Here is a 26,423-nt window from a genome sequence, read left to right on the forward strand (position 1 = left end):
CCGAGCTATACGCTCCCCACCGATGTATTTTTTAGACTCCATATGTAAGTAATATCATACAACATTTGCCTTTCTCTGTCTGACTTATTTCACTTAGCATAATGCCCTCCAAGTCCATCCACATTGCTGCAAATGGCAAAATATCACGTTTTTATGGCTGAGTAGGATTCCATTGTATATATACACTACATCTTTTTTGTCCATTCATCTGTTGATGGACATTTAGCTTGCTTCCATATCTTGGCAGGTGTAAATAATGCTGCTGTGAACATTGGGGTGCATATATCTTTTCAAACAAGTATGATTTAAAATGCAAACTGAGCTTAGATAAAGCCATTCAACATTGTGGGGTTTTTTCCCTGAAAATGTAAATCCAGACCTCTGAATACATAATTTGCAGTTAGTCTTGCTTAGTTGAAAAATAAGATTTTGAGTAACAATATTCAATTAAGTGACTGTTGCTAAGGTAATTGCAAAATGAGGAATAGATAACTAAAAGCATTTCTGAAAATTTGGGGGGTCGAGGATGGGAGAAAGCATGTGGTAGGCAGAATAATGTACTTACAAAGATGTCCATGTCCTAATTCCCGGAATTTGTGAGTACATTAGGTTACATGGCAAAGAGGAATTAAGGTTGCTGAATCAGCTAACATTAAAATAGGGAGATTAGTCAGTTTATCCATATGGGCCCAGTGTAATCACGAGGGTCCTTAAAAGTGAAAGAGGAGGGCAGAAGAGGGAGAAGCAATGAGGTGGTCACATGAGGAATGGCTCAGCATTGCTGGCTTTGATGATGGAGGGGGTGGGGGGCGCGAGCCAAGGAAAGTACCTCTAGAAGCTGGAAAAGTCAAGGAAAAGGATTCTCCTCCAGAGCTGAGTTTTTGGTAATTTGCTACAGTAGCCACAGGAAAGTAAGACAGTGCGTAGACGTGAGAGGGAGTGTGTGGTTGGGCAGAGGGTTATAGTCGGGGGAGAGCAGCAGAAGATAAAGCTAGAAACTGAGGAGAAGGTCAGGTTTTGAGAAGAATAGAGTTCTTCTATTCCAAGCATGTAGATTAAACTTGCCATTGGAGAACGAGGGTTGTTACCATTGAAAAGGACTGGTAATATGAGAGATGTTCTTAGCAAGAACTGAAGCACTGATGACTGATGATGTATAGGGTATGAAAGATTGAGGGACTCAAAATGGCCTCCACATTGGACTCTGGATGACTGGGGAAATCATCTATAGAAAGAAACAGGGAAGGAGATAGAGCATCATTTGTAGAACTGTTGCTGCAAGGATTTCAGAGGTCATCACACTTGTAAAACCTGGAGCCAGAGCTAAGAGCCAGTCTCCCCACCTGGCATGCCTATCCCAGGGCCCATACCCGTCTCAAATTCTGTCCGTGGTATCCAACTGGAGTTGGTTGTCCAAGACATGAAAAGGCTTGAGTGGGATATAAAACTGCTTAAAGGGAACCTCTCCTTGGTGAACAGGGAGTGGCCTATATAATGCTGGAAACTGTTTCATACTGGAAGTCTCCTTTGCAAATGAGTTTGTTTTCCACATCTGAAAAACTAAGAAATAAATAGTCTCCTGTGTCTTGGAACAATGGAAGGCACACATGACATCCCAGGATAATGTAACATTTTATTAACTGGCATCAATGTTTTTTGAAGGTATTGTTTCCCTAAGAAGTAATTCTTTAGCTGACATTGGATTCTTAAGATTGGAATAATCATAATAGTATTTTTTAGTTCGTGTATAACCTGCCATTTGCCAAGAATTTTCTCATATATTACTTTGAAATAATGAGATGGAGATACACACACACACACACACACACACACACACACACACACACACACACACAACTAAGGCAAAACGCCAGTTAATTACAAATAAATGAAAAAGTGGTACATCACTGAGTGAATTCAGCCATGCCTGCCTCTGGGCATTGTACTTGATTCCCAGGATTTTCTTTGTTCAGTAGTTTCCGACTGTAAGTGCACCAGTTTTCTGAAATGCATGGACTGCAAAGCATTTATGTCCACTTTTGCGGGGGAAAAGCAGAGAGCATAGCATACTGGGCCAGCAGGCAGTAACATTTTGATAACTGGAAAGCCAGGGAAGATGAGGGAATGGTGCCAAAGGGTGTGTGCCTGGTGCATCGGACCCCTACATGAGGGGGCTCACGAAGCCCTCCATTTGGATCCCATCTTTGTGTTTTACAGCCTGGATAATGGGAAAGAGTACAAGGTTAAACTATTACAATGTTTTCTCCATAACTTTATTTTATATTTCAGTTATTTTGCAGAAGAAAAAAACCCTTGGAAAACAAGTTGTTTTTATCAAACTCCAGCACTCAGCACATCTACCCTGAGCAACTCATGTATCCCATTTTATTGGATGCCCTGTCCTCAGCCCATAACATTTTCTACCACCAAAGAAAAGGATTTTAAAACAGTATTTAATAAATAAAAATCCCTTAAGTGCTCCACCTAAGGTATTTTTTTAACATTCAGATCCAGAGAACTTCAAAACATCCAGGAGAACAAAATTCCCTTTAGTCTAATATGCAATCCCTCTCTAAAGCTAAAACACTTTTCTTGCCATAAGGGTGCAGAAAGGTCTTCCCCTAAGAAGAATCTCAAATTACGGTGCCAAATGTTTTACTGTTCTTAATCCCTCTCATCTTTGAACAGTGTACCTTTATGCTCATTTGTTCTGATACGAAGAAGGAAAATGTTTTTCCTAGTATGTGGAAATTTCATCCAAGCAACCATTCTAGTGTTTGAAAACTCAGCAGAGACATGTCCTCAGGAAGTATGGTGTGAACATTTCTAGAGAGAGATGGCAGGAAAGGGGACCCTGGGCTAAATTTAAATCCCTGTTATTAATAGGAAACTATGTAGTCCAGATGTTAAGAATATGGGATTTGGAATCAGAAAGATCTATCCATTTCTCAGTATGTGAATTTGATCAAACGTCTAGCCTTCTGATCCTTTACCTAGTGCCCTCCTTTGCCTCCTTTGCCTCCTTTGCTCTTGCCCAACTTCAGCCCATTTACCACACAGTAGCCACAGTGATTTTTTTTTAATATGAAGCATTTTTTAATTGAGATACACTTCACATAACAAAATTCACAATTTATACTCTGGTTCCTCTTCAGATCAAATAAATCTTTCCTTTATTAAAAAAAAAGACCATTAAAAATTACACTTCAGTGGGTTTTAGTATATTCATAATGCTATGCAACCATTACTACTACCTAATTCCAGAATCTTTTTATCACCCACAGAAGACACCCCCTACCTATTAGCAGGTAGTCCTATTTTTCCCTCCTCGTACCATCTTGCAACCATTCATCTACTGTTTCTATAGATTTCTGACTCTGGAGATTTCATAAAAAAAGGAATCATATAGTATGTGGTCTTTTGTGACTGGCTTCTTCCACTTAGCATAATGTTTTCAAGGTTCATCCATGTTGTAGCATGTAACAGTACTTCATTCCATGTATTACCTGAATAATATTTCATCATATGGATAAACAAAATGTGGTGCATGTATTCATCAACAGGTGAACAGTTGTGTTGTTAACACATTTTGGCAATGATGAATAATGTTGCTATGAACGTTCATGTACAAGTTTTTGTATGAATGTGTGTTTTCGGTTATCTAGAATGTATATGGAGGAGTGGAATTGCTGGGCCATATAATTCTGTTTAACTTTTTTTAAAACATTTTGTATTGAGTTATAGTCACTTTACAATGTTGTGTCAAATATATTTAACTTTTTGAGGAAAACAATGATTATTTAAAAGTATAGATCTGTTCATGTCACTCTCCAGTGGCTTCCCAATGCAATGAGAATGGAATCTAGACTCCGCATGTCCTATAAATTTCTTTCATGACCCAGACCCTGCCTACATCTCCGAAGTTCTCTTCTACCACTCTCCCTGTTTACCAAGCTCCAGACACACTGGCCTGCTCCATTAGCCTCAAAAATACCAATCTCCTTGTCATTGGGAAAACTGAATAGCTACATACAAAAGAACAAAGTTGGGCCCTATCCTCACCATATACAAAAATACCATTTATGTCTTTAATCCATTTTGAGGTAAGACCCAAAACTATAAAGCTCCTGGAAGAAACATAGGATATTGGATTCATGACATTGGATTTGGCAATATCTTCTTGGATACGACACCGAAAGCACAGGCAACAAGATGGGACTACATCAAGCTTCTATGCATCAAAGGAAACAATAAACAGAGTGAAAAGGCAGCCTGTGAGATGGAAGTAAGTATTTGCAAATCATGTGTCTGATGAGGGGTTAATATCCTGGCCTCTCCTGAGGCTCGCCCTGTTCCAGGTCCCTGGCCAACCTGATTTTCCTGAATGACCATGCACCTGTTCAGCCGGCCTTTGCAGCCAGGCATACCTGATCTACAGTAACTGTAAAAAGACATGTCCTAAGGTTTCAGAAGTGTCGGGGATAGAGAGACTTTGTTCAGGTGATTAAAGAGTGAGATTTGCATTACCCCTCTCTAAAGCAATCATACCAAAATGTTTGGCAGAACTAAAGAACTATGGTTAAAAAAACCCAAAAGAATGGTTGATTCACACAAGTTATGCAATGATATGCTGGTACAGTGCACCCATCATATTGCCTTAAGTTGTCCTGTAAAAAGGGCTGAGGCTGTAACTGGTTAAACCTGTAATTGGCTAAGACAGCAAAGCTGGGAAGCACCCATATCAAACAGATACGCAGATATAAAATCACCTGTAGAAGGAAAAAAATACCTTCTGAGACATCTATGGATGGGTAATCCCACTAACATGCCTACACAGAGAAACGTACTATAAGTAGCTTGCCTTCTAGGTAGACCATTTCAGTCCATGTAAGCTTGGGTCCGACAGATAGTGTGTCAGTCTAATACCAGGCTTTCAGAAGCTTCAGTTGACAACCTATGGCTCACTCCTTCTCAACATCTCAGGCCAATTAAATCAGAACGTCAGAGCAAGTGCCTGGGCATCAGTCATTGCTAAAGCGTTCCAGGTGGTTCAACTCTACATAATTAACTTGAGAGTCATTGCCCTCACCAAGGTATCTTTCAATTAATTAGCGTTTGTTTGGCTTATATGCACTAAACTGTATTACACAAAGGGCCCAGAGATATTTAGTAAGAAAGATGAGTAGCAAGCAAATTGATGGGGGGGGGGGGGAACGACCCGATAAAACAATCCACCTGGGGCATGTGTGGGAGGGATGGATAAATAAGACAAAAAGGAGAAAGCAAAAAAAAAAAAAAAAAAAAGTGGAATTGCTTTGGATTACTATGCCCAGCTACTGCAGCCTTAAATATGCTACTAACTTCGGGGGAGGGGAGGTAGGAAGAAAAGAGAACAGTGTAATGGCCACGCGAGAGTGATTTCCCACCTGAAACCTGAAGGCTCCGGTGTCTGCCTGGTGTATGACCCAGTTATTTTACGTTAGAACTCTACAGCATACAGGGGAAAGAACACTGAGACCTCGTCTCAAATCTGTCCAAACTAGCTGTGCAACGTCACGTAAATCTCTTTGGTCCAGAGATTCCTACTGTCCAAAACAAGGAGACTTAATGAGTACCCTGAAGGTCTCTCTCCAGGTCCACCTCTGATGCTATAAACAAGGGATCACACAAATCTCCTTTCTTCAGAAAAGGCTCTAGACTAGCCGAAGCCGGTCCTCGGGCTTCGAGCCATCCCCGTTTTTCTGCTCGGCTTCCGTAGCCCGGGGGATGGACCGCGCACAAAGCACCACCTTATTAACGCCTCATCAACCCCAGTCACGAACTAGCCCTCAGCGCCCAGCCCTCGGTGACTTCTCAGAGCTTCCTCCACCTCCCCCGAACGCCCAGTCTTGGCGAGGACCTCAGGAACCCGAGGTTGCCGTTTCTGCCTTAAAGCACAAGTACATCCTGGGGATCTGGACCCAAACCTGGCGTCCGCCGGGACCTCTAGGTAGAGAGCGAAGGGTGGGATCGACTCCCTCGACGATCTCCGCGGCCTGGACCCGCCCCCGCCGCCTGGCGCCAGGCCGCGGAGCGCCGATCGGCTCGCTGAGCGGGGGCGCAGCTGCAGCGGAGCGGCCGACGCCGTGTCCGCGCCCACTGTGTTGCCCACCCCGCTTTCTTCCTCCGCTTCCCACTCCTTCCCCCGCCCACCCAGCGCTGCCCGCCCCCGAGAGCTGCCCGGAGCTCCCCGGGAGACTCAGGTACGGGCGCCCGCCTGGTCCCGACGGGAGGGGCTGATGTGCGGAGGAAGGAAACCGGGACGACGCCCCTGCCCCGCCGCTCCCAACGTCCGCGTCGAGCTGGGGACCGGCCTCGAGGGGCCGGGGAGGGAGCCCCGAGTGGGAAAAGGCTGGGGTCGGGCCGTAGGTGCCCTAGGAGGGACGACCGGAGCTGGGGTGTGTGGTGGGGGGCGGTTAAGGGAGAGAATGCAAATTGCAGGGTGCTCTGGGGAGATGGGAAGATTGGAGAGGAGTGGGTGGCAGCCGGGAACCTGAGTGGGTATCTTGGGGCAGAAAGGACTGGAGTGAGGAGCAGATGTCGGGGGACGTGGCCTGGTGCGACAGATGGGGTGGGGGGTTGAACGGAGCTGCTTGCTGGAGGGGATGGATTTGTTTCATTATTCAAAGGCTTGGGAGAGAGAGCGCCAACCCCGCTGCGTTTATAATGACCGGAAGGTGAGGTGAATCATTACACTTTGACAGGTTTTGGGAATAACATCTCCAGCCTGTGTCCATCCAAGTCACTTATTTCCGTGAAACTGCACCAGCCAAGACTGCTGAGATGAGAAATGAGGAAGAGGAGTCAGAAAGGGAACGGAGGCTGGGAAAAGGAAAGCCTCTGTTCGGATTCGAGCTTTTTGTGAAATGAAATACCAGGGGTTTTGGTTTGCTTGTTGTTTGCGTAAAACAAAAATGAAATCAACATTTACTAAACAACAGGTTAGAAGTTTATTACGTGTAAAGCCAGTGAATACAGAACGTACTATCTTTTCAAAACATACAAGAAATTGTAAACGTATAATGATGGCATAAGAAGCAAAGATGTGACACTTAAGTGTATTGGAGGTCTCCCTCCAGTGTTGAAATACATCATATAGGCTCTTATATTTACATATATATACCTAGACACAAACACCTGCATTCATATGTATTTTTTGAGGGGGTATCTTAGGTAGAATATTTATAAATCTTAATATCTGAGCATGGTTTATTTCTACTAGTTGTTTGGTACAAATATCAGTTGCCCTGTTGTTCATTAAGCGCAGTTAATTAATCTGCCAGCTGCTTTGCTGATGGCTTTTATGTTTGTCAGACAGCGATTTCTTGCCTTCATAAAGCTGATCCCTGGATTACTGATCCGAGTTTGGGTTTGCTCGTAATGAAACTTGTATTAAATTTGTAGCTTTCCTGTATGTTTCACAAAGATGTTATGTAAGTCTGCCTGTTATCTGCTTTTGGATGTTGAGGCAGCCCGTTTGTGGAGTTTAAAATATAAATAAAATACGGGTATAATTAAAAGAAAAGCCCTTAATTATTCGGTTGCTTCCTTTGTTATCTGTTTTTTGATACATTCTGTAGCATTTCTGCATGAATGAATTATTCTGAAATCAAAGTATGGGGAATAAAATGGGTCAGTTGCCAGATGTATGTGACAGAAATGAAGAACTCTAGAGCTGTTACTTAGGTAGCAAGTATTTCGTTTTTGCTACAAATGATTAAGCTTCTGTTTTGGAAAAGCATTTTGAATCAAAGGAAAGTGTATCAATTTGTTTTGATGGGAAGTCAGCTTAAAATTTTACTTTATTTGGTTTATGAAACTGGACTCTTGGCTTTTTTTTTTTAAGTATATAGTATTAACCAACAAACTAATGTCTCATTATACTTAAAGTTCTTAGAGGTGTTTCTTCTTGTGGAAACAGAAAGAGGGCTACTAGGTTGTTACAGGGAAGTGGTCTTCCTAGAACAGAACTGTGTAACCTGATAGACAGCTAATTGGATAAATATTAAAACTGATCAGGCACAGCCATTGATTAATTTATGCCTATGTTTCTGCTATTTCAATGAGTAGAGTGACTAACACTGTTAGTTACTTATCTTTACTAAACCTTAATTTTCTTAGTTTCCTAGTGCCTACTTCAAAAGAGTGATGTAAAGAGTAAGAGAAAATAGTGTGTAAATCACTGAGCACAGTGCCTAACACACAGTAAACCAGCCACTCAGTACATCTTAGCTAGTCTCATTCTTCATCCATCTTCTAGTCCAACATACTGAAAACTCATGTTTGCATATGTCAGCTTTTTCTCAAAAAAATGTTCAGTATGTTGCATATTCAGGTATTTTCCTGGAAAATCACAATGCATATTGGCATATAAAAAGCTGTGAGATTTTCTGTAGCAAAACCAAACTAAACCAAACTTGGCTTTGTTTAACCCAGTACTTACCAAACTTACCCCTTTTCTTGGAGCACCTAGGGCTGTGCTTTAAAACAGAACATTATAGTTTACAGAATGTTTTTGCATGTTTGTGGTAACCTGATTTGACCATCCAAACTCCATGCCGAAGCCTAGAAATCACCATTTTACAGATGAGGAAACGGAATCATTGTTTAAGCAACTCAGTAAAAGTGAGAGAGTTAGAAATGTTCTGCTGTCTGCTGACTCCACGTTAAAATCTTAAAGCAGCTGATTTCTCAATCTCAAGGGGACAGCCTCCTATTTTTCCTCCTCTCCTGTACAGTCTGCTCTTTCCTTTTATAAAAATGTCACTAATTTCCTCCACATGTTCTCTTCAGAAAGTTATCTCCGTTTTCTCATGTTTTTAACTCTTTCTTACATATTGAGCCCTAGCATGGAGGCCAGGATCACTGGAGTGGAGCAGGTGAGAGGGAGCAGTGGAAGTCAGGGAAGTGGAGGGGGACCCTAATTAGGGCTTTGTACACTGTTTTAAGCGCTTTAGCTTACACCCCACAGGCTCAAGTCTGATGAAATGAAATTTATTTTCTCTTTAAGGTGGTGAAAACTTATTCTACTGGGAAGTAGAAGAGTACTCCCTGATTTAAAAAAAAAATGCCTCCCAAGTTCAAGCGCCACCTAAATGATGACGATGTCACTGGTTCTGTGAAAAGTGAAAGGGTAAGTTCAGAATCCGAATCTTGAAAAAAGAGAGATTCAAAATACCTTTTCTTTCTTTTGTGAATAATTTGTTCTAGAAAAATCTAATGTTTGTAAATCCTATTTGTTTTCTTCATAGTAAACATTAAAAAGTATGTATTACGTAGATTGGGAACTCACCTGAATTCTACTTCCATTATTGACCAGATTTTAATCACAGCTTCTTTCTAGTCTTTCAAAGGGAATTTTGTACAAATACACAATAACTTATTCAGAACTCTGGAGCCAAATGTGGTTGGTGTTCCCCAGAATTTTTCAGATTTTACAAAGATAGTTAAGTGCACATTATACAACAGCCTTTTGAGGTCTAGAGCAGCATCTCCAAACATATTAATATTTCTCAGTGAAATGTCTGATTAGTCTAAGTATATAAAGTATATAAATAAATTCGCTAACATCAGTTCAGGTCCAATGGGTATTGGCTCCAAACTTACAAAATCTCTTGGTTTTCAGAATTTTGTAGACTTTGGAATTGCAGATAAAGGATTCTGGTCCTGCAGTTGCCTCAGAGTCCAGAGTAGCTTTTATATAATGTTCAATTTCTAGTTTATTCCAGAACATTCTATGTAGAAATCTTTCCCTATAAATCTAGAAATTATGCAGCATTTTTGGAAGACAACACTGATATGAATATTGCAGATAGGTTACTTTTAGAATAAGTAATCAATAAGTATTTATTGAGGGAAGGAATTAGAGCTGTTGTTTTTCATCCAGCAACCTCACTCCCTGTCTTCTTGCCATTCCTTCATTTGCTGATTCATGCAGCAAATATTTATTGACTACCTACTATGTGCAAGGCATCTTGCTAAAAACTGGAGGGCGCAGTCTCTGCCCTTAAAGAGAAATAGTCTGTTTGACCTTGTTTTATATTCTCCTTTTTTGCACAACCCCAGAACCACATGTTATACACCCTGTCCAGCATTACATGATTTATAAATAATACGGGAATCATTTGTCATCCCTTTATTCTAACTCTGCGGTTTTTGTTTTTGTTTTGCTTGAAGGGGCATAGAATCCACCAAGAGACTAATCACTGATAAACTTTTAAAAATAAGTTTTATGTATATACTCAACAATATAAGATACATGGTCTCAATCAGTTCTACTGAGACTACACCTGGGACACGCACTTTTTTTTTGGTGGGGAAGGCAAAATTTATTGAACTTGTCCAAATGGATTGGATTTATCATTTGTTTGATATCTTTTTTTTCATTCTAAATTTTTTTCTTTTTTTTTTTTTATTGAAGTGTAGTCATTTACAATGTGTCAACTTCAGGTGTAGAGCATAATTTCCGAGTCATACATACACATACATATATTTATTTTCATACCTTTTTCATTAAGGTTATTACAAGATACTGAATATAGTTCCCTGTGCTAGACAGAAGAAATTTGTTTTTTTAATCTGTTTTTATATATAGTGGTTATCATTTGCAAATCTCAGACTCCCAGATCTATCCCTTCCCACCCCCATTCCCCTGGTAACCGAAAGATTGTTTACTATGTCTGCAAGTCTGTTTCTGTTTTGCAGATAAGTTCATTAGTAGAGCACTTAATTTTTACATTGCTGGTTGGATACTTCCACAATTTGTGGTAAAAATTGGATACTGGATACCAGAATTGAACAAAATTGGCTGTTTACAGACCTCTTTTTTTTGAATGTTTCATAAATCATGAAATTTGATAACAGATTGATTTTAATAATCTATAAATTACTTTTAAAAACTTCCAAAAGTTTTGTTCCTCCTTCCTATTACACTTTTATTAATAATGACTTCATTGAGATATAATTCACATGCCTTACAATTCACTCATTAAAGTGTACAATTCAGTGGATATTAGTATTTAGTATTTCGTACATAATTGTGCAGCTGGGGGACCAGGTGGGTAAAGCTCAGTGGTAGAGCACATGCTTCACCTGCTTAAGGTCCCAGGTTCAATCCCCAGTACCTCCATTAAAAAAAAAAAAAAAAAAAATATATATATATATATATATACACACACACACACACACACACACATAAAAATATGTAAATATATATATATAAAGGAATTGTGCAGCCATCACAATCAATTATAGGACACTTTTTATCATTCCAAAAAGAAACTCTGTACTTTTTAGCAATCATCCCCATTCTCCTTATCCCTTCAGCCCTGGGCAACCATAAATCTATACATTTGTCTACTCTGGACATTTTATATAAATGGGAGCATACAATATGTTGTCTTTTATAAATGGCTTCTTAGCATAATGCTTTCAGAGTTCGTCCATGTTGTAGTATGTTTCAGTACTTCATTTTTATTGCTGAATAATATTCCATTATATGGATATACCATTCATCAATTGATGGACATTTGGGGTTGTTTCCGCTTTTTGGCAATTATGAATACCACTGCTGTGAACATTCACATTCAAGTTTTTGTGTGAACATATATTTTCATTTCTCTGGGGTAAATAACTAGGAGTAGAATTGCTGGGTATTATAGTAACTCTATGTTCAAACTTTTGAAGAATTGCCAAACTGTTTTCCAAAGTGGCTGCAGAACTTTTACATCCCTGCCTGGCAGTGTATGAGGGTTCTGATTTCTCCACATTTCTCCTCACCAACACTTGTTATTATTTGCCTAATGGGTGTGAAGTGGTATCTCATTGTGTCCCATTACCCTTTTTTGATATTGTATCCTGAGGACTCATGTTTGTTCAATGAATGGGTATAAAGACACTGGTTTTCATGTGTGTTTCTCATTGTATAACTATAATAAACACACTTTATCTTTAGTATCCTCATCCTCTAAGGCAAACTGTATCATAAATGTAATGATTGTTACTTATTACTTAGAGTAGCATTCAAGAATTATTTGTTGAAGGAATTAATATGTCTCCCTGAATATTGTTGACTTTGAACATCTTTTCATGTGGTCATTGGCCATTTCTTTTTTTGTTGGGGATTGTGTATTACTGTCTTTTGATGATTTTTCTCTAATGTGTCTCTTTCTTACTGGTTTGTCATAGCTCTTTACATAACAGAGATATCAGACTTTTGGTCTGAGAGTATGTTGCAGATTTTTTTACAGTCTGTTACTTGCCATTTAACCTTGTATATGATGTTTTACATTCTTTATGTTTTAAATTTTTATGTAATCAAATTCATGAATCTTTTTCTTTAGAGCTTCTGGGGTTGTTATGTGACTTAGGAATAACTTACCCATCTTAAGAGTTAAATATTTATTTTGCATATTTTCACTCTTGTGATTTCATAAATAAATGCATTTAAGGTCACATTTTCCTTTAAGTACTGTTGTGACCATACTCTACAGATTTTGTTTTGTAATGTTCCAGTGTCATTGATTCTAAATAGTCTGTTAAATTTTCATTTACATTTTAACATGCTGTTAGAAGAGTGTTTTAAAATTTTCTTTTATTTGTTTTAACTTCCATTGCCTTATGCCCAGAGAATATACCTGTGTAATTTCTAGTTTGGGGAATTTACTAAATTCTTTTATGGTTTTTTAATTTCTTTGATACTTGAAAATGACATTTGCTGAGTACAAAGACCTAGGTTACTTATTTTTTCTCTTCTTGGTTTCTCCATCTCTGAAGGAGATGTTAAGTCTTTCCTATGATTTTGAATGTATTTGTTTTGTATATTTTCGGCAGCTTTGCTTTATATATTTTTAAGCTATATTGTTATATACAAACATTCACTGCTGTTAAGTTTTAGTGGGTTGTACATTTTGTCATTGTAAAATCTTATTTGATATTTAATGCTTTTGTCTTAAAATTTCTCTTTATGTTACTTTTGCTAATTCTAACATTCTTTTTGTTAGAATTTGCTAATATATCTTTTTCACCTCTTTCTCATACTTCTGCCTCTCTTTTTAAAGAACTCTTGTGGGGAGGGTATAGCTCAGTGGTAGAGTGCTTGCTAAGCATGCATGAGATTCTGGGTTCAATCCTCAGTACCTCCGCTAAAATAAATAAATAAACCTAGTTGCCTGCACCCCCAAAAAAAGATGGATGCAAAGAATTCTTATGATTATGTTTGATGCACATGATCAATCCATACCGATCTTTTCAAGATCCCTGATTTAATCATATCTGTGAAGTCTTCTACCATGCAAGGAAACACAGTCAAGGATTTTAGGGATTAGGACCTGGATATCTTTGGGAAGCCATTATTCTGCCTACAAGTTGTATACTATTTTGAGTTGTTGTATGTTGAAAAGGTCTGATTTTTGCTCTTCGTTAGCCTCCTTTTGAAACTTTATATCCCCTTTTTGGGGAGAGGGTGAGACCTTCATTTTAAGGAAAATAGTTGTATTTTATAAGGTAAAAGTATAAGGTTCTTTTTGTTTGGAAGTTCAAATATGTGTAGAGGGCTCCTTGTGGACTGAGGTGCTAGAAGGTGGATGGTGCCAGTTATTAAGCCCTTGTCTCCCAGCTCCAAACCTACCTTCTGTACTCTTCTCTCTGATGCTGGAGGTGGACTCTGCAGCTACAATTTTTCTTCTTCGCCTGCTGGCTCCCTCTTAGGTTCTGCCAATAGAGACTGGAAGCCAGGAGGGAGGAGAAGGGACTTGCTCCTTCCTGAGAGCCTGCATTCCTTACTCCCATGCCAGCCTTGGTGACCTCTCTACCTGTGGTCAATCAGAAGATTCTGGTATTATTATTTTCTTAGAAAGTCTGCAAATGTGGTTCCATATCTCTTAGTTTCCAATGCAGCACATGTAGTTACTCTCCCCTCTGTCTGGAAGTTTGGAGTTAAGACATTTTAGCCAGGATAGAACTTGTTTCATTACTCCCCGCTGGAAGTTTGTAAGCCCCTCTGAATCTGAAAACTCAAGTCTTTTTCTTTTTTTGACAGAGAAATCTTTTAGAAGATGATTCAGATGAAGAAGAGGACTTTTTTCTGTAAGTTATTTTTACAGCTTTATTGAGGTGTTAACTGACATACAATAAAATACATACAAAGTGTGCAATATGAGTTTTGACATATGCACTATATACCTGTGAAGTCATCACCAAGATAAAGTAATGAACATGGCCGGCACCTCAAAAGTTTCCTCATACCCCTTGGTATCTGTCATTCTCCTAGTCCCCAGGCAACCACTGACCTACTTTCTATCACTATAGCCCATATTTTCTGGAACTTTCTTGGAAGTGGCTGCTTTTCTCACTGGCTTCCTTCACTCTGCATAATTATTTTTACATTCATCCATGCTGTCTCATGTATCAATAGTTTGTTCCATTTTATTTCTTTTTTTCAAACTATTGAATGATACATTTTACTTGCTTATTTTTAATTTTTTGTCAAGGAGGGGGAAAGTAATTAGGTTTATTTATTTATTTTTGGAGGAGGTACTAGGGATTGAACCCAGGACCTCGTGCATGCTAAGCATGTGCTCTACCACTTGAGCTATACCTGCCTCCCCTTTTTATTTCTGAGTAGTAGTCCATTGTATGAACATACTGCACTTCATTCATCCATTCACTATTTGATGGATATTTGGGGTGTTTCTAGTTTTTAGCTATTATGAATAAAGTTGCTATAAACATTTGTGTATAGGTTTTATGTGGACATTTGCTTTCATTTGTCTTGAGTAAACACTTAGGAGTAGAATGGCTGGTGTATGTTTACAGCTCTTTTCCAAAGTGGTGTACCATTTATTTGCACCAGCATTGTATGGGAGTTCTAGTTGTTCCAAATCCTCATCAGCATTACGTATCATTTTAGCCATTCTTGTAGGTGTGTAGTGGTATCTCAGTATGGTTTTAATTTGTATTTCCCTAATTATAAATTATGCTGAACATCTTTTTTGTGCATATTTGCCATCCTCATATCTTTGATGAAGTACATATTAAAATTTTTTGCCCATTCTAAATTTGTTCTTACCAAGTTGTGAAAGTTTTTTATATATTCACAAGTTCTGTGTCAGATATGTGTTCTACATTTTGACATTCATCCATTCTGTCTCGTATCAATAGTTTGTTTCTTTTTATTTCTTTTTTTAAAACCATTGACTGATACATTTTATTTGTTTATTTTAAAATTTTTTTTGAGGGGGGCAAGTAATTGGTTTATTTATTTATTTTTGGAGGATAAAAAATTTAATAAATTGATTTCATCAAAATCAAAACTTTGATCTTCAAAAGATACAGTTATAAAAATGAAAAGATTAATTAAATAATGCTGTATGTCTTCCAAAGGGCCTGAGGACAAAACCAGCATACTCGTTCAAGATGCAGCTCCCACACACTGCGGTTCTGTCTGTGTTTGAAAGGGAGACAAAGCAAATAAAATTTCTGAAATAATTTTAAAAAATTAATCAACACCCATGTTTATAGTAGGATTATTCACAGTAGCCAAAAGGTGAAAGCAACCCAAGTGTCCATCAACAGACGAATGGACAAAATATGGTATATACAGACAATGGAATAGTACTCAGTCTTAAAAAGAAGGGAAATTCTGACACATGCTACAACATGGGTGAACCTTGAAGACATTATACTAAGTGAAAGAAGCTAGCCACATAAGAATAAATTTTATGTGATTCTTCCTAGATGAGGTACCTAGAGTAGTCAACTTCATAGAGACACAAAGTCAAATGGAGGTTGCCAGGGACTGGGAGGAGGGTGAAATGGGGAGGTGGTCTTTAATTGGTACAGAACCTATTCTTTTTTGTGTTTTGTGGTTTAAATCTTATTCTCTATCATAAGAAGAATGACAATTACTTAAAATATCCTAAAGTTTTCATTTCCAGAAAATTATAAATGGGTTAGTTTAAATGATACAACTCTCAACTTTAATGGAGAAATAATAATGTGAGAAATGTTAATATTTTGTACAATCTTACATTTCCCTTTAGCTGTCTTGGTGAGCTTAGGATGAGTAGTCAAAAAACATACTTGAAAAAATTCAGTGTTTTGCATAGACATTTCTCTATATCCATCCCTGACAATCATCATTTCATTATAGCCTAAATTCAAGATAAATTGTACTTCTAGTGTTCTATAATTGAGCATAAAACTATTCATAGTCACTGACACTTTAGTTGTTATATTTCAGAGTTTAATGATTAGAACTACCTGTATATAACAGAATTATACAAAAAAAAATGATAGCGTTCAGAAGAATTAAGTTAATTGTGAGGACCAGCAGTAAGTGCCAATGAAGTACAGACATGATTATATACCATTCCGTTCCAGCAATACCAGTAAAATGTGATTCCTTATGATAAATAACTGATCCGTGTTTAGAATTCAACTTGTGTGTGCTTTCTGTTTTGGGATTTGTTTTAATGCTCTCATTATTAATATGCACTTGGTGTTTTGTTTTCAGAAGGGGACCATCTGGACCCAGATTTGGACCTAGAAATGATAAAATTAAGCAGTAAGTTTGTGAGATACTCACTTGTTTAAATGATTATCATATTTCTGTGTGGACCAGGGGTTGACAGACTACCGCCCATGAGCCAAATGGCGCTGCCACCTGTTTTTGTAAATAAAGTTTTATTGGAACACAGCCATTCCTGTTATCTGTGGCTGTTTTTAAACTGCAGTGGCAGACTTGAGTAGTTGTGACAGACTTTCTGGCCCACAAAATGTAAACTCTCTATTATCTATCTGGCCCTTTATAGAAAAAAATTGCTGAGCCTTGATGTACACTGAATATTACTACTACGTTGTAAAAACACAGTCATCTTTTTATTTGCACAAAGCTACCTCTTGTAGCTAAGGAAATGCAATTCCTGGTTGTTTTTCCTAATCTGATTACGTATATCAAATCCATTTATTTAGCATAATCTCAAGGTCTGTTTTGGTTTTAAATCTATAGCTTGATTCACATATTTTCAGTGTAATAAGAGTAATATAATAGATTTAGTTTTGTGACCAGAATTTGTTCACATTTATGACATATTCTAACCCATTTATTGACCTAAGTTTTATGGCTAATTAATTTTCAGTTTAATGCTTTTGCTGTGTCCGTTGTTGGTGGTAGATGGTGGATAGTGCTGTCGTGAATGTATCTAATGTTAGGAGCATATGAGTCCTGGCAAGAAGGGAGGAGGAATGAATGAAGCAGTGAAATAGCACTGGACTCTGACTGAGCTATAAAGACTGGCCATGGAAGATAAACTGAGTGGCTTGGGTTCATGACCGAACTCGGTAGTCAGCACCCAAGTTCTTGGATGTAGACGGCGCATAGTGGGAAGAGTGCTGTGCGGGGTACCCAGTGATTCCTGAGATATTGGGATTTCATCAGGTAGCTGTTGGTGTGAAGAAACAGGTCCGCACCTCGCCTAATCCTGGCCAATGGATTCTGTAATTAATACAGAACTAAGGTACCAGCAAATTGGTTTGAGTCCTAAACAGTATGTTTTCATTTTCTATTGCTGCATAACAAGTGACCCTGAACCTCTCAGCCTAAAACAACACACATTCATCATCTCACATTTTCCTTGGTCGGGGGGTTCGGTCACTGCTTAGGTGAGTCCTCTGTGCAGGGTCTCACAAGCCTGAAATCAAGGTGTTGCCAGGGCTTCAATCTCATTTGAAGCTCCCGGCCATGCTCAGGTCATTGTTGACAGAATTCACCTCCTTGCAGATGTAGAGCCCAGGGTGCTGGCTTCTACAGGGCCAGCAGAAGAGAATGTCTGCTGCTTCAAGCCTCTGGTTCGGCCAGTAGGGATACAATGAGCCACTTGGATTTAGACCACTTTTTACTTATGCAGATTGTAAACGGAAGGGTAGCCCAAAGTGCCAGCTCCCTGGGTGCTTGTCCTGCACACCAGAAATGATACCGAAATAGGAGAGTCCAGGTGGCTGCAGTTTGAGTAGTGGGGTACGCTGTTCCAAAGGAACCAATTCTAGACTGCAGCAAAGTGGTTTTATAGGCTGCAGATAAACCCTGCCAAAAGCCTTGTATGTCATCAGAAGCTGGGGGGGGGGGGAGTGAAAAAAAAAACTGTCTCAGGACAGTCAGCTAGGGGACAGAGAGAGGTGAGTGGGAGATGGCCTCACCAGGCACTCATCCTCTTGTTTTTCGGGGGGACCACAGAGTGTTCAAAGTTGCGAGGATGCCATAGCAGAGCCGTTCCCCTACTCTGACCCAGAGTGACTTCAGTATCCACCCACATATGTACCTATCGGAGAGGAGGACTCCACTGATGACACACCTGTTTTTTTCCTGCCAAGATGCTTTGTTTCCTATCTGATACCCTTCTGCAAAGTGAGCCTGGTACTAAGTATGGCCTAGTGAGTCTTCTGAGTATGATTTTCCAGCTGAACCCCAAAGCCAGTGCCAGTTGTACAGAGTGGGCGTTGCAGAATATACGTTTGTGTAAGTGCCAAGCACACATACACGTGAATAGGTATACGTGCATGTTAAGTTATCACAATAACTTTGGTGATCACAGAATTTTAGAACAGTAAGGGATTGTTGAGTAAGTACAGTGGTTCCCACTCTAGAGCTGAAGGCTTGTCAGACTGACTTAGAAGGTAATCAGTCATCAGGATACACAAATTAAACCTTGTTGGCACAGCCTCATGAATGCTTATCTAACCAGGGCATGACTCGAGCATGTGCCCAAGATGGTGGAGCACAACCTGCCACACCCATAGACAAATCCCTGGCATTAGTTTAGTAACTAAAATTGCTAGCACTGATGAGTTTCTTTAAGGTGTGTTATCACCACTTAATGCATAATATATAACTTGACTGTGGATCAGCAGCATTGTTGCTTGCTTTGAATCTGACTGTCATGTTGATAACAATCCCACAAAAAATACCTAATGTCACTTTTTAAAAAATTGAAGTATAGTTGATTTACAATGTTGTATTAGTTTCAGGTGTACAGCAAAGTGATTCAGATATATATAGATAGATAGATAGATATATGCAAAATATTCTCTGATATAAATCTTAGCAATGTTCTCCTAGGGCAGTCTACCCAGGCAATAGAAATAAGAGCAAAAATAAACAAATGGGACCTAATTAAACTCATAAGCTTTTGCACAGCAAAGGAAACCATAAGCAAAACAAAATGACAACCTATGGAATGGGAAAAAATATTTGCAAATGATGTGACTGACAAAGGCTTGATTTCCAGAATATATAAACAGCTCATACAACTTAATTACAACAACAACAAAAAAAAAAACCAATTCAAAAATGGGCAGAAGACCTAAGCAAGCAATTCTCCAATGAAGAGAATATCTAATTCTAATTATTAACACTAACACTAATTATCAGAGAAAGGCAAATCAAAACTACAATGAAGTATCATCTCACACCAGTCAGAATGGCCATCACTCAAAAGTCCATGAACAATAAATGCTGGAGACAGTGTGGAGAAAAGGGAACCCTCCTACACTGTTAGTGGGAATGTAGTTTGGTGCAGCCATTATGGAAAAGAGTATGGAGATTCCACAAAAAACTGAAAATAGACTTACCATGATCCAGGAATCCCACTTCTGGATATATATCCAGAGGGAACTGTAATTCGAAAAGGTACATGGACCCCAATGTTCATAGCAGTACTGTATACAATAGCCAAGACATGGAAGCAACCTAAATGTCCATCGACATATGACCGGATAAAGAAGTTGTGGTATATGTATACAGTGGAATACTACTCAGCCATAAAAAATAAAATCATGCCATTGGCAGCAACATGGATGAGCCTAGAGATCAGATTGTCATTCTAAGTGGAGTAAGCCAGAAAGAGAAAGAAAAATACCATATGGTATTACTCATATGTGGAATCTAAAAAAAAAAGGGAAAGAGAAAAAAAGGACACTATGAACTCATCTACAAAACAGACTTGCAGACATAGTGAATAATCTTTTGGTTACTGGGGAATGGGGATGGGAAGGGATAAATTTGGGAGTTTGAGATTTACAAATGTTAGCCACTATATATAAAAATAGATTTAAAAAAGTTTCTTCTGTATAGCACAGGAACTATGTTCAATATCTCATAATAACCTTTAATGAAAATGAATATATGTATCTATACACATGACTGGGACATTGTGCTGCACACCAGAAATTGACACATTGTAACTGATTATACTTCAACTTACAAAATATGTATATATTCTTTTTCATATTCTTTTCCATTATAGGTTATTGCAAGATACTGAATATAGTTCCCTGTGCTATACTGTAGGTCCTTTTAATGGGTTCTTTGGTATTCCAATGTTTCACTTTTTAGGGAAGATCTTAGGGGAAAGATTTTAAATACTCACATGCCTATGTAAAGTTTATGATTCTCTTTAGAATATTTCCATTGATTTTAACTTAATAGCATTATTAATGCCACTCTAGTGAATTGTAGACATTCTCTGGCAGGGGTAGGAAATCTCCTAACTATAGTCTTGGTCCAACCAAGGAATGTTGGTCCCCAAGGAATGTTCCATGATGAACAGCAACGTGTGTGTGTGTGTGTGTGTCTGTGTGTGTGTCTGTGTATGTACACGTACACATAGATAGAGTTGCAAAAATACAACCTAACTTTAAAACTTATTTTGTCGACAGTACCTAAATAGGCCACAAGATGGGGGTGTTAAATAAATATTTTCTTTATAAAATAAGGGATGAGTGTGTGTTGCAGAGCATGATTTTTTTTTCCCCTTAATGGAAGAACAGTGACATTCAACATATGCTAAGCGTTAGGAACTGTGCTAAGTGTTTAAAAAACACTGTCATCTAATTCTCACAAGGGGAAGATTATCAGCTTCATTTTAAAGGTGAGAAAGTATGAGGCTCAAAGAGGCTTGCCAAGTGACTTGCAAAGTCACATGCTCAGTAAGCGGTAAGGCTGGACCGCAAGCCCAGATCTGTCAGCGTACGGAGCCTGGCCTCTGTACCCTACACACGGCTTCCCAGTAGTGGTGATAATCAGAATAGAGCCCTCTCAGGAACACAAGTGCTGTCAGACTCTAAGGAGGATGTAAGACAGTGTTAAAATGTCTTCTTTCTGCATGTCTTTATCCTATTTTCCTGGGTATGTTCTCTTTCATGTCCTTTGTTCTACCACATGATTCTTTAACTGGAAATGATGTAAATCTCCACTCCCTTACAAAACTTGCTTTTCCTTTGAGTTCTTAGTTTTCTATTTCAGCTAATAGCCATCATCAACATCCACTCAGCTGCTCAAGTTGTAAATCTGCAAGTCCTCTACCCTTTTCTTGCCAGAACTCCTTTACCCATACGCAGCTAATCACTTGATTCCTGAAATATCCCCTCCTCTTATTCCTTTAGCCTAGAACTTTCCCACCATCTGTCAGCTTCTTTACACAATTCACTCTTAACCCCTCAAACTCAGCACCAGAATCTCGATGCCGTCTCTGGTCCGGGCTGGATTCACCTAGGCTTCACAACTGATCCCTTGGGCTTCCTTCCTTCCATTAGAGCACTTAACACATGGTGGTGTCATCCTGGCTACCAGCCTTCCCCATCAGACTGTAATCTTGATAAGGACCAGGCTCATGATGTTCACATCGGTATCCTCAGTGAATAGCATAATAAGAACTCCTTAATAGGCACATGAAAAAATGCTCAATATCACTAATTATCAGAGAAATGCAAATCAAAACTACAATGAGGTATCACCTCACACCAGTCAGAATGGCCATCATTCAAAAATCCACAAATGAAAAATGCTGGAGAGGCTGTGGAGAAAGGGGAACCCTCCTACACTGCTGGTGGGAATGCAGTTTGGTGCAGCCACTGTGGAAAACAGTATGGAGATTCCTCAAAAGACTAGGAATAGACTTACCGTATGACCCAGGAATCCCACTCCTGGGCTTATATCCAGAAGGAATCCTACTTCAGGATGACACCTTCACCCCAATGTTCATAGCAGCATTATTTACAATAGCCAAGACGTGGAAACAGCCTAAATGTCCATCAACGGATGACTGGATAAAGGAGATGTGGTATATTTATACAATGGAATACTACTCAGCCATAAAAACCGACAACATAACGCCATTTGCAGCAACATGGATGCTCCTGGAGAATGTCATTCTAAGTCAAGTAAGCCAGAAAGAGAAAGAAAAATACCATATGAGATCACTCATACGTGGAATCTAAAAAAAAAACAAAACAAAACAAAACCCAAAGCATAAATACAAAACAGAAATAGACTCACAGACATAGAATATAAACTTATGGTGACCAAGGGGTCAGTGGGAAGGAAGAAATAGACTGGCATTTCAAAATTGTAGAATAGATAAACAAGATTATACTGTATAGCACAGGGAAATATGTACAAGATCTTATGGTAGCTCACAGAGAAAAAAAAGTGACAATGAATATATATATATGTTCATGTATTAAATATGCTCTACACTGGAATTTGACACAACATTGTAAAATGATTATAAATCAATAAAAAATGTTTATAAATAAATAAATAAATATTTTTGAGTGAATGAAGTACTTAATTCAGATCAGAAAATATTTGTTGAATGCCTGTTTTCTACCAGGCATATATCACATGACCTGGGAAACAGATGAGTGGGACAATCTCTGTTTTAAAGACATTTATCTTATAATAATAAGGACAAGGCCAACCTAAAGTATAAACAAATCAAAGTATTATAACTGCTATGAAAATGTATAAAACTGTGGGGAAATATGTCTTCACTTGTTTTTTTAAGAATTATCCTTTATATTAAAATAAATAAGTAGATAATTTTCTCTGTCTTTTTTCTATAGAAGTTGGGTTCTAGGCATGAAAGTATCTTGAAATACAGAAGCACAGTCACGAGATTTTTCTCCATCCTAAAATTGAATGAGGGTTATTCAGTAGCTGGATTAAGAGTGTTATACCAGTGGTTAGCAATATGTGAAGGAGAAAGTAACAATAATTTATTAATCACTTGGTAGAAAAATTAAAATGTTGGGTGATTTCCATTGGCCATAGAGATTTATTACATGTGTGTCATGTTGAGGTTAATACCCCTAGGTTTATGATAATCTAGTGAGAATTAATCTGGAATTTTATGAGTTGTGTTCCAATTAATCTGCCTATATCCATGGAGTCTTTTGTTTGTAGGGATTCTGGAACCATAACTGTTTCTTTAATTATTTTGTTTTTATTTTAAAATCACATGTACTATAGGTATATTATTCATAACAGCTCTACTCTGATCATGTGTAGGAGCTGCAGCACATTCTGTCCATTTCCACCCTGCTGTGCCTACTTTAGACTACTGTCATCTCTTCCCTGTGATGAAAAATAATGACCTGGGAATTTCAGGACTGGCCCTTGAGGAGCCATAGCTCTGCTTCCATTATAGTTAAATGGAGACCTCCACCTTGACTGCTTTGTATCTGTTTCTGAAGTAGCTGGATATGCTTTGCAAGATTTATACCCAAATTCACTTACTCAACAGATACATATTGAGTGCATCCTCTGCCCCAAGCAGTGTTGCAGGTACTGGGGCTACAAAAGTGAACAAAATAGACAAGATCTCTGCATTTGTTGAACTTACCTTCTAGTGGGGAGAGGCAGGAAATAAGAATGTAAATAAATAAGTAGTTTCACTTTGTGTTAAATGATGTAAATAGTATAAAGCCATGGAATAGAGACAGGCTGTTAAACAACTCTAAAGATTAATGCAGCACATTCATTGCACTTTCAAACATAAGTTCCATGAGAGCTGGAATTATTGTCTCTTTGTTTGTTCTCTTGGGTTTGTTCAGATTGTTTTCCTAGTGCCTACAATAGTACATAATAAAGTCTTAGTATTTATTGAATAAATGGATGAATTGCTAAAGTATTTCTGCCGTTGCTCTTGTATAAGACTTTACATCTTTAGCTCTCTGCTTAGGAGTTACAAGACATCTTAGGGTTTCAGGGGCTCTTTCAGGTCTGTTTGGGCAGAAGAGAGTTCTGCATGTCCCAGCTTGGTTGTGCTTCAGTTTTAAATCCTTCAATAGAATATTGTGTGGGAGGCACAGAACTGTAGGAAGCCATGGTGAGCCCTGAAGCCTGTGTGTGGATAATCAATGGGCGTACATAATGCTTTTAATATGGGAGGGAGGTGACTATCATCAAACATAGTAATTGCTGCTTGAATCTGAGAATATGTCTTCTGAACCCATCTATGTCTAAACGGGCCTTCATTTTGTTTTTAAAATGATATGGAAGGGTTAGAACTCTTTTTCAAAATTACACATGTCCATCCCTCACTCCCAACTCACTAGATTAGTTTGGGAAGTAGTATATAGAGTAGAAGGCAATGAGAAGATGTGTATTGTGAAGTTTTAAAAAAACTTCCTCGGTTATAATTGATAAACTGATACACTTCCCCAATTAGAAAGAACAATTGCATATCCCTATTTATTTAAAACATATATGTATATGTATACTTAATATTTATATAGTTGTTAGTAACCCATTTTAGGCAGTTTTTACATTTTAGATAGTTTTTGAGTTATAAGAGCCGTAAGTTCACTTTATTTCTCCTTTTAAATATTTCACTGGCATGATTTATTTCATAAACTAATTTAAGGTAACATTTTATCTAATGATTGAAGCAACAGAGGGAAACTGGACACTTAAAGTAATTAGACATTTCTGGTTTTGTACTCTGGAGGTTACTCCTGAATGTGAGTAGGCAGCTGAGAACCAATTATTGAATGTTTGAATTTAGATTAAATCTTCATTGAACAATCTGAAATTTGGTTAGAACAGACCCTCATCACCTAATATAAAGGAGAAAATCGTACTTTCATTTTGAAGAACAACAGAAAATGCTTCCTCTTTGCTCCCTCCTGTGCGCTTCAAAACCCTTCCCAGGTTTTGCTGTCTTAAGCCCTGTTTAAGAGGAAGCCAAGGAGCCATGAAGAGTTACACCCATTGAGCATTCCTTACCTTTCCATTTTGGAAACTGAGTGTTTTTCGTAGGTTTCTAACGTACCTGGGCAAACTCCTTTGTTAGCCTTAGTGCGTGAACTGTATGTAGAGCAAAGGCAGGTTGTAGCTGTTTCTATGTGATGCCTCAGTGACCTGTTGAAAAAAAACTGACATGGATTATTTAGTCAAGCTATTTGACTAAACCCTGTAGTTACTGAGCATTGTGGCAGTACATTTAATCTGCAGAAACAGGGCTAAAAATAAACTGTCTTTAAGTTAAATACTACTTTTCATTTGTATCATGTTGTCTTTAATTGCCTGAGTACTCAAGCCCACAAATGGAAGGAGCGTTGCTGCAAGCATTGAACTTAAACATTTTATAGTCAAATAATTCCGAGACTTGCTACTTTCTGTCATGTCTAATGAAAGTTTCAAAAATTGTAAAATTCTCAAAAGAAGAATACGTTACTTGTTCATCTTCTTTTTTAAACTAGTGTTCAGAATCAGGTGGATGAAGTTATTGACGTCATGCAAGAAAATATCACAAAGGTAATTGAAAGAGGGGAGAGACTAGATGAGCTACAGGACAAATCAGGTACAGATGCTTCATCTATTTCTTGATATTATTAATCTGTGTTTTGATAGTTTACCTCTTCTCCCATTTTTCTAACCTAAGTTTAGGAATCTTGACTTGACAGAAAATGACACTTGGTTGTTAACTTGATGATTTTCATGTTTTAACTTGAGCTTCCTTTACTTTGAGTCATCTTACTGTTGTATTATTCTTTAATTGATCAGTTGAGAATGGAAAAATTAAAAATCCATTGTTAAAGAGCTAGAGTATTTCTTTCTTTTGTCCTGTTATGTTGTTGTGCCTTGTAGTTCTCCCAGTCTCAAGGAGGATAGGTCTAATCACTTCTTTCCAACACTTATTTCAAACTTATCCAGTGTTTTCACCTTGTGCTTTCTCTGGTGATTTAGTCCCTGTTCTTTACTGACAGATGTTCGTCTCTGTACTTGTACCAGTTCCTGGCACTTATTAGGCACTCATGTATCGTTTAAATGATGAATGACTGAATGAATATCTCATTAATCCTTGACAGACTTGTTTAACCCCAAAGTTTTCTTAACCACTTTTAAAATTCATGTTGTTTTGCTTCCAAATCAGTCACTTTTGGTATCTTGTAAGAATCTAGCCTTCTCAACGTGTAAATTTTTTTCTATAGATGTGCCAAGTATTTGATTTTTAAATAGTATTTTCTGCTAGAATTCATAAGTTTATTGAAAGCATCAAGGCCCTGGGAAGACTTCTCTTACTCTTACTGTAAAATTGGATTGA

At 38.2% G+C, this 26,423-nt stretch overlaps 1 protein-coding gene across 8 annotated transcripts in view; it reads left to right on the forward strand.

Annotated features, from left to right (window-relative positions):
• The first annotated feature begins 5,835 nt into the window (after positions 1–5,835).
• Positions 5,836–26,423, forward strand: part of VAMP4 (vesicle associated membrane protein 4) — a 28,065-nt gene continuing 7,477 nt past the window's right edge. For 2 of the 8 annotated variants that reach the window (XR_004313879.1, XM_032463742.1), the window contains exons 1-5: positions 6,050–6,242; positions 9,050–9,172; positions 14,078–14,124; positions 16,553–16,603; positions 25,579–25,679. Coding sequence is in view for 7 of the 8 variants with exons in the window: in XM_032463742.1 (XP_032319633.1) it covers positions 9,107–9,172; positions 14,078–14,124; positions 16,553–16,603; positions 25,579–25,679 (265 nt within the window). In the remaining variant the exon portion in view is untranslated. Of the gene's footprint in view, positions 5,990–6,037; positions 6,243–6,309; positions 6,438–6,743; positions 6,981–7,895; positions 8,919–9,049; positions 9,173–14,077; positions 14,125–16,552; positions 16,604–25,578; positions 25,680–26,423 lie in introns of those variants that run through there. The other 6 variants (XM_032463737.1, XM_032463738.1, XM_032463740.1 and 3 more) reach the window with 6 other exon arrangements.

This window comes from Camelus ferus, chromosome 21 (genome assembly GCF_009834535.1).
Source record: "Camelus ferus isolate YT-003-E chromosome 21, BCGSAC_Cfer_1.0, whole genome shotgun sequence".
Lineage (NCBI taxonomy): Eukaryota > Metazoa > Chordata > Mammalia > Artiodactyla > Camelidae > Camelus > Camelus ferus.